General features: G+C 40.0%; 1 protein-coding gene across 4 annotated transcripts in view; it reads left to right on the top strand.

Annotated features, from left to right (window-relative positions):
- Positions 1-20,262, top strand: part of SLC1A7 (solute carrier family 1 member 7) — a 59,141-nt gene that overhangs the window by 27,542 nt on the left and 11,337 nt on the right. For all 4 annotated transcript variants that reach the window (XM_030032457.2, XM_030032458.2, XM_030032455.2 and 1 more), the window contains exons 4-7: positions 3,697-3,739; positions 5,408-5,627; positions 9,549-9,648; positions 11,252-11,485. In XM_030032457.2, the coding sequence (XP_029888317.1) occupies positions 3,697-3,739; positions 5,408-5,627; positions 9,549-9,648; positions 11,252-11,485 (597 nt within the window). The remainder of the gene's footprint in view (positions 1-3,696; positions 3,740-5,407; positions 5,628-9,548; positions 9,649-11,251; positions 11,486-20,262) is intronic.

The following is a 20,262-nucleotide window of genomic DNA, read 5'->3' as shown; positions in this document are numbered from 1 at the left end:
AACACCCTGCCATTAATTTTGTAATATGTTGAGCAAATGCAAGTGTCTGGCTTTTGTGCTAGACCAAAGCTCCCACCCCAGCTAGCATTTCCCAGTGCTCGGGTTTGGTGGGCCAGAGACACACGGGAGGGCTGCCCCAAGGCAGCCAGGCTGGCAGTTGTGAGCATCCTGCCAGCCCTCCCCATCCCAGCTCCATGGTAAAAAGTCAAATCCTCCACTACCAGGCTCACTTCAGTCTCTTGTTCTGAAACATTCCCAGGAGACCCCTGCCAAACACCCAGCTCATGGCTGGAAATATCAACGTGCAGCAAAACCTAGCCCTAAGCAAGAATTTCTCAAGTGTTTCTGAAGAGGCCTGACTGAACCAAAAAGCACTCCCAGTCATCTCCCAGCTCTAGGTGACAGTTTGATACTTTCTTCTCATTGGTTTTTTTTTAGTCCATTAGAGTTCTCATCCACCAATTGCTCTCTTGAATGTTTTTAATTAACAAAACTAAATTTTGGCTAATACTGGATCTTTTCAATCCAAGTAAACCAGCTTAAAATAAAAAATAAGCCGAGACTCTGGCAAACACATTCAGGTCAGCCCTTCACTAGATAAATTGTGTAACTTTGGTAAGGCTAGTCTCAAAGACTGGATCACAGTGCATAACATATTAAAAAATATTGGGAGAATTCCAGCATCCAGTATTAAGTGGGTAGTTGTAATTCCTGCAGGATAAAGAATGATAAAGAAACAAAATGCTTTAATCCTCCACAAATTTGTCTAACATTTAATCTAGCTACTAACCATATGATATTTCCTTTCTCGAGCAGTCTTAATTTGTTCTTAATTCTACTAATTAGGACTATAAGGGAGAAAATGGAAATCATCAGCAATTAAATTCATATTTCTTTGTAAAGCTGCGGCTTACACGTGACATTCATATTCAGAGTTGCGCAGGAATCCTCAGTATGGATCTATGTTTTTAGAACATTTCACATTCACACAGCATGTCAGAGCACAATCATCATGCTAACACCGTGCACTCCTGTAGCACCTCTTGGTCATCTCAAATCACAAAACAAAGATGATTTAACATTAATGAAGCCTTTAACAATCTGGAAGCAGAATTCCCTTATGAGGCATAAAAAGGCAGTAACCATCTTTTCTCTCCAGTGCTTCCCTCTCCTTTAAACATCCTCTCCATCTTCCCAGGTCCAGCTCCATCCAGCTGTTCTTCAGTTAGTCCCCTGTGTCAGCCAAGCCCCCGGGGCTCAGACAGAAGGTTGTGTCTGCATCTGATAGGAAAGTGATGCACAGCTAGCTGTTGTCTGTGTCTTGCTTTGGCTACAGATTTGACATATGAACCAGAGAATTATCTGCTTTATGGACAATTTGCAGAAATAACGCCATGCTTTGCGCTGTCATTACCAGGGTGAAAGCTCTGTCGGTGACAGCACAGCACTCAAATGTACAGCACTGCTTACTATCGTGTAGTGAGTGTTCATTGCTAACCACATCACTACACAGTGTCTTAAGTGTCTTAAGCTAAATCATTCCGATTAAATGAAAGTGTGTAAAAAGGGACTGCATTAATTTAACTAAACCCTGCTAATTTATGATAATTTCCTTGTATGGAAAGATGGACTAGATGACCTTTAAAGGTCCCTTCCAACCCAAACCATTCTATGATTCTATATGGCCAAAACAACTGTCCTCTGCTATCACGTCCCCGTAGCGCACAGCCATCATCGTACCTGGGGCTCTTAAGCAGGATTGGTAAAATGGAAGGGGATGTTGCAGCACAGCTAGTGTATGCTGTTATCCCACAGGAATGCCAGGTAGCAAATCAGGCTGCAAGGGGTAGGTAAACTGAACTGTCTTGCCTGCACTGCGGTGAGGAAAGGCCAGAACAATTAAAGAAGAGTAACTAAAATGCTGCATATCAACCTCATATCTTGCCTGGTAGTAACTTGTCTGAGTAACACTAGTTTGCCCTAAAAACAACAGCCTTACCAAAATGACCAATGATGCTTTTATGTGGCTTGTCTGTTCTCACACAGCAGGCCAACAAAACCCCCTCATTTTCAATCTTCTGTTTCAATCATTAGACAGTACTACTACCCTTTAATTAAAATTCTTCTCCCTCTGCTTTACCCTGAAAAGGATAATTAATTATCTCTTTGTAGCAATTGCTCTCAGTGCCTGATGCTACTGAAACAGATTCTACCTCATAATTTTAAGTGCGACCATAATGTCACATTATGATCCCTTAAAATAGCAATAAAATTGTTTGTTCTAAGCCAGTGCTGCACAGCATGCTCTTGCTGCAACTCCATTAGCAGCAAGCATATGCTGCTGCTGCAAAGAGGAAAGCAGGTCTGGAAAATGTCTTAGTTCAGTATGCATTTAACTGTTCATATATATAGCAATTCTCTTTGGAATGAGAATGGGCTTTTCACATATAGTTAGGTGTTGTCCTGTCTTGGAGCTTGAGCTGGACTTTGAATGAAATCTTTTAGTTAGAGAATTCAGGAGTTTCTCCTTGCATAAATTTATGTATATGAAACCATATAACTGGGTCATAGGCTGTCACTGTCTTCTGCCTCTAGGTTCAGAAGCTTTGGGCTCAAAATAAACCAGTTCTGAAAATGATCCTATTAGAATCATCACACAAATCTTGATTCCCAAATGCTGCATAGAAATATATGACCTTTTAGCTTTTTTGCCTAACTATGCTATGATTCCTTTTTGAATCCTGTAGAGGGTGTTCTCTCCATTTCAAATTAGGATTGAATGTCTTTCTGCAAAGTAGTAATCTAGCTCAAACAGAAGTTATAAATTAGCTCCAGATATTATTGGGTGAAATGTTATGAACTGAGGTACACAGAAAGCCAGAAAAGATTACAACAAGAGTAACTTTTGGAATTAAAAATCTGTTGGTCTTGCTGCAAATCGTACAGTGTATGGTCATTGTCTTCCTCCATAGCTCAGCCATGAGCAAAGAGGAAGCTGTTGGCCTTGCTTCAGTCTCTTTGTTCTGAAGCCTCAGAAATATATTAAAATAAAATTTAGCAGAGACTGTGCAGCTCTAATTTCAATTCTTTTAATCAGGAATAAGATCCTCTTTTTGAAAAGCAGACTGTTCTTGACCAAACCACTGTAAAGTCTACATCACTTGTAATTTTAGTGATGAAAGTGTATCAGGAGGTACTACAGTTTATGAGTCATCTCACAGGAATACTTGGAAGTCCTGAAGTAGATTACAGGGGTCTCAGGAACACATGCCTGAACACTGACTCTGTCTTGAACAGCTCATTGTCTAAGTAGGGAAGACAAAATATGGAATAAAAGAATATTATTCTCCCCAGTTAACAGATGGGGAAGGGAATGATAGCAATTATGTTGCCCCAGTTACAATATGGAGACTGTGGCAGAGCCAGTAACTGAAACTAGAGCTCCTGGGTCTCACTCCAGGTATTTAGAAGCAAGTCCCAAAACTTTAATTCTGAGGAACTGTCTCTCTGTTGAGCCTTGCTCAGTCAGGTACAGCTGTATGGCATGAGTGGGAGAGAGTGGCAGTCTTCTGCACCCATCCAGCCCTTGCTCTCTAGGAGAGTAAATAACTGATTTATCGTGGGAGACTCAAGACACAGTAAACAGAAGTTGTTTTCATCTCCGTAGTAATTATTCTTTTATTTGTTCATTTTTAGGAACATGTTTCCAGCCAATCTTGTTGAGGCCACATTCAAGCAGGTAAGTGGCTATGTTCCTTTTACCACTGATGAGAGACATGAGCCAGCATCACATAAAACATGTATCTTCGTAAAACAGAGTCCAGATACAGACATTGCATATTACTTCAGATACTGCTAGGACCTTCAGCATTTAGGAATTAATGAGTCCCTTTCCATTAGCGTCAGCAGCCTTGATATCTGAAGGCAAAACAAACAAGCATACAATGCAGAGTGTGACTAGAGAATAGGCGTGCACACCTACATCAGCTCCACCTCCACCTGAGGGCAGATCTGTGAGGACCTTGAGAAAGGTTCTGTAGGGAAGCAGAACAATTTATGCCAGTATGACTAGAGCATGGTTTGTCTTAACATGGGACTGCAGTCATAGAGTAGCTGGAATCTCTTTAAGAGTGCACAGTAACACCATGCAAAGGAATAATGATGATAATGATCTTAAAGGTCTTTTCCAACCTGAATGATTATATGATTCTCTTTGGTCGACAGCCGGCTGAATATGAGCCAGCAGTGTGCCCAGGTGGCCGAGAAGGCCAACAGCATCCTGGCTTGTATCAGAAATAGTGTGGCCAGCAGGACTAGGGAAGTGATCATCCCCCTGTACTTGGCATTGGTGGGGCTGCACCTCGAGCACTATGTTCAATTTTGGGCCCCTCACTACAAGAAAGACATGGAGGTGCTGGAGCGTGTCCAAAGAAGGGCAGCGAAGCTGGTGAAGGGCCTGGAGCACAAGTCTTATGAGGAGCGGCTGAGGGAACTGGGGTTTCTTAGTCTAGAGAAAAGGAGACTCAGGGGAGACTTTATCGCTCTCTACAATTACCTGAAATGTCAGTCTCTTCTCCTAGGTAACAAGTGATAGGACAAGAGGAAATGGCCTCAAGTTGTGCCAGGGGAGGCTTAGACTGGATATTAGGAAAAATTTCTTCACCAAAAGGGTTGTTAAGCATTGTAACAGGCTGCCCAGGGAAGTGGTTGAGTCACCATCCCTGGAGGTATTTAAAAGATGTGTAGATGTGGAGCTTAGGGACATGAGTTAGTGGTGGACTTGGCAGTGTCAAGTTAATGGTTGGTCTCAGTGATCTTCAAGGTCTTTTCCAACCTAAATGATTCTATGAACAGAATACCATGTCCAATTAAAGCAACAAAATAATGTATTTAGGAAGTATCTAATTACTCAGATTGGAATTTGGCCAGAGAACCTCATCTAAAAGTTCTGAGTGAGCAAGAGGCATGACTATATTTATTTCACCCGGGGGAATATTTCACAGGAACCTTACCTCCGGTGAGGCAAAGAGAAGGGCACTCAGAACCCCTAGGGAGTCATTCCCCATTATGTCTTACAGGAAGGTAGCTCTATCAGGAGATGGTGTGTTTGCTGCACAAGGGTCTGATTATATATATATGTATATTTGGGGGTTGGACTAGATGACCTTTAAAGGTCCCTTCCAACCCAAACTATTCTATGATTCTATACAAAACTCTGATTTTGTTATGCTTTTCTAGAAAAACAACTGTTCTTACAGATTTAGAAGCATTGGGACAGGAGTTGTCATTCTTTTCATGCTTGTCCCTTGAACAGGCAGCATTGTTGAAACAGAGCACTTAGGAGGTCTCATTAAACTATTAATTCCTGCTGGGATATTGTAATGGAAACTATTTTTTTTTCTTTCAGTATCGCACCAAGAGTATTCCCATCATTAAATCTAACAAAGCATCATCTGAAAGCACCACTCGTCGCATTATAATATATGGAGTTCAGGATGAGAATGGATCCAATGTCCAGAATTTTGCCTTGGATATCACTCCCCCTCCTGAAGTGATTTACAAATCAGAACCAGGCACTAGTGATGGCATGAATGTGCTAGGGATTGTGATATTCTCTGCCACAATGGGTAGGTTTCAGACATGTTTGGTTTGTAACAATCCAAGTATCCATTTAAGAGAAAAAGATGGGGGTTGGGTTGTTTGGTTTCTTGATTCACCCTTTTTAACTGCTTCTATCTAAACTTTGTGGGGAAAAAGGCAAAACTGTTACAGAGCTGTTCTCCCAACCTTTCAAATATAAGTCTTCAAATATAAAATCCTTGATGAGTTTTGTTCCATGCAGTTCTGTTTTCTGTGCATATACTTACATTCTTTTTATTTTAATTTTATTCTGGATTATTTTGAGCTTTTATTTATGAACCATTTTTTCCTGACTGTAAGAAATGCTAACACAGTATGCTCAGAGGAGGTAGGAATTACTATACCAGGTCAGACCCATGGCCCCTCTGCCAATATTCTGTTTCACTCTGGCCAGTAGCAGAAGTCCCAGAGAAAGTTTCAAGAAATTCTGAAATAAACAAGTCTGTAGCAGACTTTCTTTCCAAAGCCCAAGAAGTTAGTACATTTCTAATGCCCAGAGCTCCAGGTGTGTTACAGCAACAAAGAACTTCCCACGCTGCTTTTGGTTCAGGGGGGATCAGACTGAGACACCCCCCACTCTCATGGCTGGACATTTCACCCCTGCAGCTGGCAGTCCAAGAAAAACCTGCTCCCAGACCAACTCCTTGGCTAAAGTTCCCCCTACCAGGCAGAAAATTAATTTAGCCCTGGAACCTGCCCTGTCTGTTGTTCTTACCCATTCTTAGTCACATTTTACTACATTATTAGTGTAGAATATAACTGTCACTTATCTATGTCAGAACCCAACTCAGATAATAAGCCTCAGTGATATCTTGAATGAGTGAGCTGCGAAGGTATATTGTTTTATCAGTTTTAAATCTGTGGATCTTCTCTTTGATTAAAACATTTTGATTTTATTTTTGCCATCATGCAATGCTGATACTTATATACCATCTAGTAGCTTATCACAGTGGACTCAGAGCTTCTGTCTGGCTGATTTATTCAGTTTCACTTGCTGGAGGAACTCAGTGGTGCTATGTGTGTTATGTTTGTGGATTTGGAAGAGGGAATTTAAACAAACATGCTCTAGTTAATCATAAAGTTATGATCATTTTTACAAGAAAATGCTGATCAAATTTTCCTTATCTAAATTTATTCTTAGAAGTTAATCTGGTCAGCAGAGGTAGTTCCATAAAACATCTTTGACTGTATTTATTATATTATGGTTCATACCAGCACAAGGGGTCAAAAATCAAGCCTGGAATTAGCAGATTTGTCTCTCTTTTTTAGTTTCTCCAGTGGGTGGTATTCCATATGCAACAATGCTGGAAACTGGCTGTCCCACAATTTGTAGTATTTTATAGTCAATTCCCAAAGTACAATGGCACATCAAACACTATTCCAGTCAAAAAGTATTGGATATAAATGAATTAATTACATGTGCTTATTACGATCAAGGGCAATTTTATACTTCTGAGCACAGAGGATCATTCATTGTCTTCCCAGAACTGAATGTATTACTTTTACCATGCCCCTAAGTCTTGCTGGCCTGGGGCTCAAGAGATGGAAGCTGAGAGCTGGTTTCTTCCTGGCTGACGTACAGAAAATATACTGCTGGTATTGCCACATACAGCGTAGTACCGGCTGCTGGGTCACCTGTGAACTGTATCAGCCATGAACAAACCTGAGACAGTAAACCCTAAAAACTTGTCATCTACCAGTGACTATTTCAGACTCTCATTTTGAACAAAGGATGCAGCCAAGCATTTATCACTGTCTTCAGCTTTCTGCACCCCCCCCCCCCCCCCAAGAATGGAAGCAATGAAACAGAAGACATGTGGCTTCAATCTCTATGAAAGAAGAGCATCCTTCCAAAGTTTTTACTTATTGCAAAAAAATGTATACAGGCCTTGGTGCTTTGTAACAGTTTTGCTCACTTTGGCTGAGTCTTATTTGCACAAAGGTCTTTTTACACCACTTTGGCACAGAAAAACAGCATTAGGGTGGGTATAAGCTCTTATTACAGCTTCTTTAAGGTCCTTGAACAGCATAAGAATAGCATAAAGGGACAAGAATTTAGACTTGAACTACCTCTCTTTTCCTGAAGCAGGAGGTGAATTGCCTAGTAATCTCAGTCCAGGAATAAATCCTGTGCATGAATGACTGGACTTCTTTGCCAGGCATGCATTAAAATGGGCAACATTTGACAGGCAGAGTGTGAGGTCAAGACACATGAAAAACCTCGATGCTGGGCTCAGCTGTGACTAGCTATGCTAGCTCTTCTCACACAGTGGGCAGGAATTTCTGTTTGAGATTATGACAGTGGCTAAGCATTGAGACATCTGATCTTTCTTTTTCTTGGAGGAGCACACATTATTTATTCATTACAAGGAAAATGTTTGCACTGAAATGGAACTTGGTACATCAGGGCTGCAGACAGAAGGCCCCAGTCCTGCTCGCTCCCCTGTCTGTCCCCACCAATAGCCACATGCTTAGGTAGGACAGTGTTTTAAAGAGCAAATTTCAGTTATTCCTGTAAAATGAAAAAGAAGGCATTTCTTCTTTTTGGCATTATACAGAATTAGAAGCCAAGACTCTTGGTAAAGCTGCCACCGACCAGGCTAGAAGAGCTGAAGTATATTTAATGTCCTATTACCAAAGATGAGCAACATGCTTAATAAAAGAGTGTTGTTTTCTGACCTAAAAGTTATAGCTTAGATGAATATTAACAGGCTTACAAACCCACATCTTGACAAACCCATGCACTGTTATTGTGAAATCCCTGGATAAAACAGCTGAAAGCCTCCCTCCCTGCCTCAGGAGGGGATTGCCCTGGAAGTGGTGCTGCCTGAGACCTGGCTCACAAGCGCAGATGTGGGCTCCAAGGGACAGAGCCCGGGCTTCTGCTCAAAGCAAGGACACTGCATAACCAGAGCAAGTGGCAGCATGCACCCCACTCATAGCCCCCTGCTTCCTCATTAAACTCCGTTCAAAGGCACTCTCACTTGGTGTAGCTAGCTTTTGAAGTGCTTTCTTGAGTAATTAGCTCAATCACTTATAATTCTTTCAGGGAGTGATGGCAGAAAATTAATATAATAGGAAAATTATGTCTATTTATATGCATTATTGGAAACTAACACTGTCTGGAGAATATATGGTTAGATGACACATCCCAGAGCTGTATTATTCTTTTCCTTTCTGAGTGGTGGATGCACGTAAATGGGTTTGCTTTCTTCTTTGCTGGTTAGTCTGTACAGTCTAATTTGGCTTTTTTTCACATGAATTTGCATTTCTTTATCTCCTCCAAGCTTGCAAAGCCTGACTGATTATGAAGGTTGGTTGTTATTATGTAGACAGATAACTACTAAAAATAAGATGGAAACCCCCTTACTAACTCCCCGTTACCAGAGCAAACCTCAAATACTGGCTTTGCTCTGGGAGTGTCTCATGGATGCTGCCCAGTTGTACGCAGTGCACCACAGTAAGGCAGACCACAGGCAGAGACAGTTTCTTTCACTAGAAAAATGTTTTTCAGTTTGTCTTCCATGGATCCCTCCGAGCAGGTAAATCCTTCTCAGGGCTCTATGAAACATACTTAAGGAAACAGGCTTGCTACCAGGGGGCTAAATCTATAGCACAAAAGTACCTCCACAGGGTAACTTTCAGGGAACTGCATATGAAAAACCACCCAGCTAGGGCAGAGCGCCCTATATGGAGCCAAAGCACAAGGCTGTGGCCTGGCTCCCCCATGCTCTCCTGTTTGTGTAAGGTGAGATTTTCAGATACCATGTCTCTTTATACAGCACGAAGATCTATATGCATCCAGTCATCTCCCACTTAGTTCACTTTGAATTACAGCAGGGAGGGAAACCACTGGGGCTTTGCATGAAGGCACCTGAGAAATTGAACCTGAATGCCTTTGTTTGCAGGTATAATGTTGGGAAGAATGGGGAACAGTGGCGTTCCTTTGGTCAGTTTTTGCCAGTGTTTAAACGAATCGGTCATGAAGATTGTGGCAGTTGCTGTTTGGTAAGTAAGTGTTTTAGTAAGAAAATCAGTATTTTTTTAAAAGAGTAAGAAAATTTCAACAGAAGAGGATGCACAGAAATCTCATCAACTTATTTCCAGGGAAATAAATGAGGGTGAATGATCCTTAGCTTTGCAGGGCCTCAGCGTCTGGAGGAAGATACATAAACACACACACATCCTGTCCCTGGCTTGTACTGTCATTTTGACAGAGGCACTCTATGTTATTACTCCCAAATAATGAAACATGGTATAGCTGGGGGTGTGTGTGCTTTATATACTAAGGGCACTGCCAATCCTTGGGCAGGCTGAGAGGGATTAAATATATCCAGCCCACAGAAGGGAAAAGCATGACAAGGTGCTCAATCTGGTACTCTCATCCCTTACAGCACTGCCCCACTAGTAATACTGGTTCAGCTTGCTCAGGAGAGGGCTGGGCTCTTATGCCGACATGACTGTACTGTCGTTAGCGTGGTTGCTGCCAGCTTGGCTATCTCTGCACTGAAGAGCACAGTGGAGATGATATACCCAGAGTGCTTGGCACTCGGGATGTCTCCAGTCAGCAGAATATTGCTCAATGAACTCTCCTAGGCTATGTAACTTAGGAAAAGCCTTCAAAGCAATCCTAAATTACACTGAGAGCCAGCTAGACCTGGCAACCCACCTGCCCCAAAGATCAGAGGAACAGTAGGTGACTGCCAACAACAAAAACTATCAGCTTAGCATCTTCCCCATTCTTCAGAAGGTCCCCCAGTGTGGCTCAGCCCGATGTGGGGGGATACCACTGCCAGCACTCAGCCTTTGTTTCCAGCTACCTGGTCCAGTCTGACTGAGGTGAGTCAGGGAATGATCGCTTAGTTAGATGGGTCCAAGGGCTTAGTAATTTCTGGAAGGATGAGGAGGAATTGGCAAGTCTCTGGAGATGACACAGCTGCAAGTGGAAGATGGCTGGATGCCCCCAGATTTTTTAAATTTTTTTTTAAATCTTAAGCTCTTTCAGCACCCATGGCTTTGTGTCTAGTCATGCACAGAAGCACAACAGTTTTGATAAAGCACCTATCCCACGTCCAGTCCAGAGAGGGTTCAGAAACTAACTATTCTTCTGCCTATCTATCTGCCCCAAATCAAACTCCCAGGCAGTCCAAGAGCATGTCTAATGCATGTTGGTGTTTCTGCTATGTCTTCCAAAGGCAACATAAACATTTACTTAACAGCTTCCAACTAAAATCCATGAACAGTTACATGAGCACAAACACATGAGCAGAGCTTAGGATTCATTCCACCTCTCTCCAGTAAATGACCTGCCGTAAGCTAAAAAGTCAGAGCTGCCCTCTGAACCAAAACATTTTAAAGTCATTCCTGACCAGCACCATAACCTCAGCTGTGCTGAGGAGTACCCCACATGAAAGATTGTTTAGCCCAGTGTTTCGGGCACACACCTCAAGTGTGAGAGAGAGGGGCTTAGTCTGATAAAACAACAGAACCCAGCTGTGTAGCTTCCAGACAGGCTGCTGTTACTGCGCTGGTACTGGAAGGATTTCCCAGCTCATACTGTTTGATGGAAGTGAGCTATCTCCTACTAATGACTGTCTTTCTTTTTGCTCAGGTATTTTCCATTTGGAATTGTGTTCCTAATTGCTGGTAAAATCTTAGAAATGGATGACCCTTCAGCTATTGGGAAGAAACTGGGTTTCTACGCCATTACAGTGGTTTGCGGCCTGGTGGTGCATGGGCTGTTTATTCTGCCAATGATGTACTTCTTTATCACCAAGAAGAATCCCATTGTCTTCATCAGAGGGATTCTTCAAGCCTTGCTCATTGCTCTGGCCACATCTTCCAGGTATTACACAGTTTCTAGACAGATGCAACAAAATACTTGCTAGATCCTTATTCCAGCTTTCTCTGGGGAAGAGCACACTATAGCTGTACTGGAGCAGATATATTTAGATCTGAACAATGGCCTGTGTCAAATTCACTGGTATATTTGTAAAAGATGTGTCTCAACATTTGGAAGTTATGTGTGAGAGCCATTTGACAATAATGTTCGTCACATTGTTTTCCCTCAGTTTAAAAATTATTGGACAAAAATAGTTTTTCTTAGAGGACTAGAAAGGAAATAAGGGTATTTTTCCATAAAAACAAACACTGTGCTTCTACAAAGTTAATATTTATAAGGGACACACAGTTTGTCCAGACTTCATTTTTGGTATTATTGGAGAACCTCCTAGTTCAGTCATATGGAAACATTTTACCCTTTCTACTCATCTTAGTCTTTGTTTCTTGGTACATTAAGAAGAGACTGTGGTTGCAAGCTATTGTCCAGCACTGGGAAAATATTTAGCTGTTCTGCTCAAGGAATAATATTTTTTGCATCCTGTTTAGGGAGGAAGTACAATGTGTTTTAACCATAGCTGAACAAAGGTACAGTGAAAATGGGAAACAGCTTGTGAACTGGTTATGAAAGTTACTCCCAACACGGATAAACTGGTGCATGAGAAGTGCTTGAAAGGGCTGGAATTGACTCGCATGGACTGGAGACAAGAACGACAACTAAAATAACATTTCCATGTAGCCAATATCATGAAAGCACAGTTTCATGGCATCTGTGGCTGGAGGCTTGTTACTGTGAAGTAACAAGAGCAGCTATACCTACCACTTTTTATGCAGTAATAAAAGCCACAGTACAAGTGCAAAATGCCAGGTAAATAGGTGTCTTTAGCACATCTTACATATTTATTATTTCTACTGTCAGCTGCAAAGGAAGAGGGCTAAAGAAAGGAAAAGATACCTTTCTTTTATCTCATTTTTGCATTTGGATTTTTAAAGGTATTATTGTTATTTTACAGAGAGACTGGAAAATACTAATTTTTTGTCCAGATTTTGAAATTATGACAGCTAGTGACAAATACCTAATTTTGTCTACCTAATTTAGACTTCAAATTAGTCATTAGTACAAAATTTGGAACATCTATTTATAAAGAAACAATGAAAAATTAAAAGGTTTTATTAACCCCAAAATATTTATTCTAATTAACAATAATGATTCAGGAGTACTTAATCTAGTTATATTCACATACTGATTCCTTCTTCCATCTAACAATAATTTATATAATAATTATAGCTCTGGTGATTAATACAGCCTTTCAGGCAATAGCCTTGTACCAGCTTCTTAACCCTTGTGCCTTTAATCTTACTTTTCTTCATAACTTCCCAAGATCCTTGAGGAAGAATTCATGTAAACTTTCCTAAAATGGAGTGACCCACTTAGAAATAAAGTGCATTTGTAATTGGTGGGATTACAGAAGGAAAATGCAGGAGTGACATACAGATAAAAAGCTCTGGGAAAGCAGTCAAATATTGATTTAAATAACTTCTTTTTAATAGCCTAATAAGTGCCATTATGTAACCAGCACGTATGGCTTTGCATAGGGCATCATCACTGACAAATAATTATGTGAGTTTTGCAGAAATCTGGAACTCATCTGAGAATTATCTAAGTAAATAAATATGTGGAGAAGTAACAATGTAACTTCCCTGAACTCAGATTAGTTGATGTCATTCATTTTTGAATGAATAATGAATAATCTGCAAAACTTATTTTTGTTACAAAACATTACTTTGCAATGTGGTAATTACTGTCAATGCTAAAAGAGAAATAATCTCTATTTTACTAAAGGGACAATGAAAAGGTGAAAACTTAAGTTGTACTAGACATGTGCCAGACCTGGGAAAAGAGCCTAAAACTTTTATCCCCAGCCCATTGGCCTGGTTAGGCTCATTATAGTTCTAGCGAGGTCTGACAAGGTAATTTGGGGCAAGAATGTCAAATGCAGATGGCTGTTTCTCTCATGAATATATGTACAGTGGTTAGGGCAGGAGTAAGCAGAGCAGAAGGAATGTATAGGAATTTAAAAAAAGGAGAGGTGGGAACGATTATTTCAGTACCCTTGGAAGGTGTTGGCTTTCCACTCTGTTTCATTTTACAAGGTGTTTTCATCTATAACACTTTGCTACAAAATAACCTATAAAGAGGAACATACTGTGAAATACAAAATCAAGAAAAAATTATGTGCTGGGTGGTGTTTTAAACTCTAATTAGGCTTAAATAATTAAGGCAGGCTTTTTTATTAGAACATAAAAAGTTTGTAGCTTGAGATGTCATCACATCCCCAGATTCAAGTAAGATGCTAATTTTGCACTCAAAGATGTTAGTGTTGGAAAAGGCTCATCAGGTTCACATTTGACACACTTGACTATTTGCCCTGCTGCTCTAAGAATTCTGTTTCTGAAGAACTCTATTGCTGACAACTCAGGTTTTTTAATCTGTGCCATTCCACTCATTCTTTTTTTCTAGAAAAAGATAATTTTTTTTTAAAATCTAATCTGACTTTTCTCTTTTTAGGAAAAAAAGAAAGAATTTGTATAGAAGAATTTGTCCTTTTCGTTTCTTTCTGTTAATAAGCAACAAAAATAATCAACTTTTTCACCAGTATAGATCCCTTTATCAAGGGAGGTTTAATCAAGACTGAAAAGATCAGCACACATTCCACCATTTTCAAAAACAGATTACTTTTCTTAATTTTCCTTACTTTGCATCAGCATTGCATTTTGATTTTATAACCAATTTACTCGTACTTTACTGGTCTGGAAACTTTCAGGGCTGGTGTTTTTTAAAATAGTGATCTCCCATTCCTGTCAAGGCAGTTCAGTGTTTCTTCACTGGATCTCATCTCCCTAGTCTGTCTCTACCTCTGAGAGTATCAAGCCACTTTACAATCATGAAGTGCCCTCTTTGCAGTTCATAATATATTCAGGTCCAGGTTGCTTGTGGTATATTTCAGGGTTAGAAATGTTCCAATGCCAGTATCATCAATCACAGTAATAAAACAAAAAGTCAGACATGATATGTAGTCAGCAAAATACACAACCAGATCTACAAAGGGATGCAGGGGTTTGATTGCCTGTTCTACATGAGTGCCTAAGTTATGTTACTACTTGGAGAAAGTCCAACATTGGTTGGTTTGAGAATTTTTAGAGCAGTTATTTTTTTCTCTCAATTACTTGTAGAAGCATAACGAAAGAACATACACACCCTCTAGCAAATGCAAACTAACTCTTCTAAAAAAGACCTGCGTATCAGTGATCGTCATTGCAAAGCTTAACTTTTAGGCAACTTTCAACCACATAGGATGCCTATGGTTCATCTTGGAACTCAGCTCCTCATTGGGAGGGTTGGGCTCCTAGGAAAGAGCCCCAAAAGCCAGCATGGTAAGGAGAGCTAGGCAGGCATCAGGCATAGGTCTAAAGCAAAAATCTCACCTGATGAGAGAGAGGCGTCTCTCTCTGGTGAGTCTCTTCAAGGTAAACCAATCCTTACTTGAGGTTTTCTCCAGCCCCATTTCCTTACCCCAAGCTGATGTGAGAGTGTCCACTGACTGTGGGGAATACCCAGGGAATTCAGCTTGCCCTTAAACCTGTGCTGACTTTGACTCTCCTGGGCTCCGACTCCCAGGAGAGAGCCCCTCTCCTGGGGATATCGGACTTTGAGATAGCGCTCTCTCCCTTTCCACTGTGCAAGGAGTAATTACATATTTATAGGCCCAGAGAGGGTGTAGTTTGGGAACAGAGCTCTGGCACCAGCTGGCAGCTCAGCCTGTCAAGAATCACCAGCAGGACTTGCTACCAGATTTAGTATCTTTATTGTCAGAAGCTAATATACCACCAAAGTTAAGGTGAGTCCTGAGGAAAGGCTCTGAACTTACAGATTTGGGGCTTGGACATGTTTGATGGAGCTCTGTTTGCTTCTTCTTAACAGTGTGTATATTTTGCAAATCCAGCACAGGCCCAACGTGTTTTGTAATGTTTTTCTGCTCAAATAGCAGTGCCTTGTCTACAGATAGCTGAACTTTTCACCTTTGTTACACTGAAAGGAATGGATACTGCACATAACTGAGCTGTTGCCAAAAGAACATGCACAAATAATTGGGGCTGGACAGGAGAGCTGCTTCTCCTGATAGTCAACACATCTGTATCTGGTTAAATAATACTTGCCACAGGGGCATTATATAACACTCATAATGTGGGTATTGGATTTTCAGATCATCTTAGAGAACAAAGAGTTGGTTTTAAGTGTACTGATGTGTTTCTTGGAGATGTTTCTGTGTCGGTTCATGTCTATATCTAAAGATAGAAAGAAAACCACAGATCAGTGTCCTGATATTCATTCCCCTAGTCTGCACCTGTGGAAAGATTACTTTTTAAGCTAAAAGTCAAACTGCAAGAATCAAAAACAATACCGTGTACAAAACCCAAGAATGTAACACAAGGGAACCTGAAAGCCACTAAACAGCCGTCTCATGACAATGATTTTATTGAATCTTAACATTATTTCAACCCATTTCCCTTTAGACAAAGGTTCTGCACCCCATTCTCAGTCCCCTTATATTTCTCCAGAAATCTCAATCACAGCAATATTTCGGTTTGCACGGACATTACTGGAGAGGCAGGGACAGAGAAAAAGGAGATCTCTTATTCCTTTAGTGCATCACTTAGGACACAATGAACTTGATCTCTATGACTAGCACCAAGTCCCTGCAACAGTCACCTGGCCAGCCAGCCCCTGAAGCCAAACCCTTGGCCCCGGTACAGGCTGGCTTTGGCAACAGGCACCCATAGCAATGTATGCAGCTCCTCTTTACTACATCAGTAAGGTGTGTACAGCACACGCTGTCGTTGCCCACCTTGCCCTGCTCTGTGGTGTGGATTTCTGACTTGCTGCTTTCTTCCCCCCACACCGCCCCTGATCTTGTCACCTCTTACCATGCTGAAAAAGCAGTATTTGGCCTACAGGCAAAATTCCTCTTGATTTTAGCTTTCCTCATTCCAATGACAAGAGGGAATTTTATTTTTCTAGGTCATCTTTCCATATCATTAATGAATTAAAGCAGCAGCTTCTCAGTGGTACATCCCATCAAAAGAACCAATTTTCATCTTCTCTGAAGACAAACGATAAAACATGAGTTTTTCAAGGGTTTTGCTGCTTATGAAACACTAAGATCTTGGCTATTGCACAGTGTAAATTAAAGGCAGATTTAGCAAAAGGGAGATGAGATCAGTTTGTTGATTTTTTGGAGCAAATATCAAAATGCATTTGAATGATAAGATAAACAGAGCAGGCTGAACAGCTGTTCTTCCACAGTGACTAGCTGTCTTTGTGGCTTGCACTAGTAAGAGCTTGGCCTGATCCAGCGTTAGCTTATGCTCAGTCTCTGCAGCTGCAGCATTTTATCCCAAAATTGAGATAAGACTTTAAAAATGTATTTTTAATTGTTAGAGTTAGTGCTGGGAGAAGATACCTCTCAGCTGAAAGCTTTAGGACAGTTTTTAAAAGACTTAACAGATTAAGATCAGTGCTTTAGAATATTTTTTCCTCCTAATAAATGTTACATGTCAGGCTTTCATGTTACTGCTCCCCTGTTTAACACTAGATAAAGCAGCTTTCAAGAAAACAAACTTCACCTAATTTAACTGGAAAGTCAAAGTATTTGTCTGAGAATGTTTTTTCTTCAGCCATTGAAATTATATATTAATATAATTAAAAAATGACAGTAGGAACGGGGTTTTTTTCATTGCCACCTGTAAGTCACCAACAGCCAAACCCTTAAATAAGACACATATTTTCTGATATGTGCCAGATGATACATTATGAGTAAAACTGAACCATCATTGAACAAGACAACCTCTCCTAGGATACTCCACATAACTTCTGTCACCTGTATTCAGGAAAAGTTCATTCAGATTGAAACAGGTGCTGAAAGGGTAATCTTTACATGGGATGCAAAGCAGCCATCTTTTAAGGGAAGACTTTAATAAGTCTGATTGGGTCAGTCCAGGCTGAGAGGGGACAAAACTGATTTCTAACAATATGTGTTGTAACAGCTGGACTGATTTGTGCAAGGAGAAATGCATAAAGCACATAAAAACAAATTTAGTGTAAATTGAAAAGAGTACATCTGGGTCATAAATCGAATTTCTCATCTGAACAGTGAGTTCTGGAAAGCCTTTCAATAGGAATAGTTAGGACAGACAGTCTACTAGCTCTAAGATGCAGTGTCATAAATTTGAGTGAGACTGTATATAGTAGTTGCCTGTGCTAGGAAGGTACAAGAATCTGTGATCTGGAAATTTGCTTCCTTTCAATATCTTGCACAATGTTTTTCATCATCATTGCACTTACATTCTGCCCATTTTCTTTTTTACTTTAATATTTAATAAACAACAAAACCAACGTCTGGTTATGTGCCCTAGAAATTTTACTTCTAACAGCACAAAATTAAAATGAAAGAAATACCTGACTCTGTGGGATAATGAACAAGTTTAAAAGTTAAATTCTTGCAAAAATAGTGTCATACTTTCTGTTTACAACAGTGGAAAGAGACACAGATTTTGCTGGTTGTGCCATTGGTATTATGGGATTGTTTTGCACAATCTTTTTCACATCTCAAGCAAATCGGAAGATGTCAGTCAGTTAAAATTTGCATGTTTCACAGCTTGGCTCTCTGCCCTCAGAACAGGAAGACATTTAGGTTTAAAATTCTGGTATGTCAAAGTGTGGGCAAGGTGGAAAGGACTTGTAAGATTACATTTTTCTCCTCTTTTTCCCACAAAGAAATTAGACAGGGTTTTGTTACAGAAAAGCCAAATGGCTGAGGAAAGACTGTCTTTAAAAACAAGTAACCCTCCACAACTGAAGTAGCTGCAGGGAAGGGAGACAGTGAATAATAAGTTTAGTAATTGCTTCCTGGCCATGCCTATAGTTAAGAACATCTAGAAGTGCTACTGTGGTGGTCCTCTCCTAGTTGCAGCTACACCAGGGGTTTTAGTGCTATGTTATCTGTAAGCCCCAGCCTCACCCTTTTATTTTATGAACATTTTGTGGTAAACAAGATGTAGAGAATTTCAGTCATTCACAAACGAATGTGTGAGAAATGATAGGCATTACCCAAGAGAGAAATGACATCTAATGTGTAGTTTGGGGGGTTATGCTCTGCCATGTTTGTTTTTCAAAGTAAATATTGATTAATTATTAGGACTGCCAGAATGAAAAAGTTTAATACACCCCAGTTACCAGAGGTAATCAGATTTCTGTTGCTTCCTTGCCCTTTCAGTCTATTTGCATACTTAGAGAATTACTTTTGTCCAGATTTTCGTGGCAGTGACTGCCAGTCTGCAGTAATCATTCACGAGTCAGACTTTATAAGGTTATAGAAAACAGAGATATTGTAATGAGAACATAGACTTGTCTTTTTTCTTTTGTGTTTCTATTGCAGGAAGCTACTTTTCCTTTCCAAACACTGTTACTTTCCGCAAACAAAAGCTTGCACAAATACAAAATGACAACTCCTACTCCTGGAAACATTTTGCTAATGCATTCCTGCAAACTTGGGGTTATGATTTCAGAGTTTTCAGAATCTGTCTGTGGTTTTGTAGGTCATTTGTAACTACTGAGAAAGAATTTGTAGATCAGATGTGTTATCTTCAGTTAAGAACAGATAATGGTCATTATAAGATTTAGGTACCAGAGCCACATTGCTGATGTGTGACTCACAACACACAGCAACTGAGCAATCTGAGCTGCCCAAACTAGTGGAAAGATGTCTATATTTCATGACTTGGGGCACGTAGATCACAAGAGAACAGAACATTAAAGACCTTAGTATCATAGTACCAATATTTCCCCTATAACTACTTACGTCTTTAGAGAGGTAAATTTTGAATAATTTTGAAGGAGTTTGCTATTTTACATCATTTAAATAGTCTCAGATACTGAGTGGTATATTAAAATGAGTATCATAACAAGGAAAATATTTTGCCATTTGTATATTTTCTTCAGTGGTATTACTTATTTTCTGTACAAACTGACGTGCCATAAAAAATACCCCCTCGCTCACTTGAATGCAGTTTAATTACTTGTGACATTTTAGTGAATGTGACACTGTATGGTAAAATGCAGAATGTTGCAAAAGGACTGATAAAATATAAAGATAAACATGTTTAGGCATGTTACTATTTAAAAATGCATGCATCTTATTGAAAATGAGGAAATTTATGACCAGATAATATTTAATTAATTGTCTCAGTTAATGAAAACAAAAATCAGGATTTTTTTTTTTTAGAGTATGAAATCAAGGGTTAAAGTTTGGAAGGGGTCAAGCTCATTTTAAAATTAATACCTGTCAAACAATCTTATACCATTCCACTCCATTCCATACTATTCCACACACATACGTATTTATATCTCATTTTCATATGTACACATTATTATATGACCTGCGATTATGTGATTGTAACATGATCACACAAGGGACATGGGCAGATCTGTCCCAGAGAGGAAATGGGATTGTATATTCCTGAATACAGGAGCTTGGTCTGTAGCTTTTATTTTCAGGCATACTGTTGATAAGATCTTTGCCTAACCCCTTGCAGAAATGAGAAATTTCTTACATATGAGGTAGGACATTACAGCATTAATGCGTTCTGTGGTAAAAGAAGGAGTAGTTTCTTGCTCAGAGCTGTTGCCCACTGGGGTGTTTTAGCGTTTAACCCAAGCAGCATTCC

Source organism: Aquila chrysaetos, chromosome 12 (genome assembly GCF_900496995.4).
Source record: "Aquila chrysaetos chrysaetos chromosome 12, bAquChr1.4, whole genome shotgun sequence".
NCBI lineage: Eukaryota > Metazoa > Chordata > Aves > Accipitriformes > Accipitridae > Aquila > Aquila chrysaetos.
Note: the sequence above shows the minus strand (reverse complement) of the source record. Positions and strands in the feature narration are given on the sequence as shown.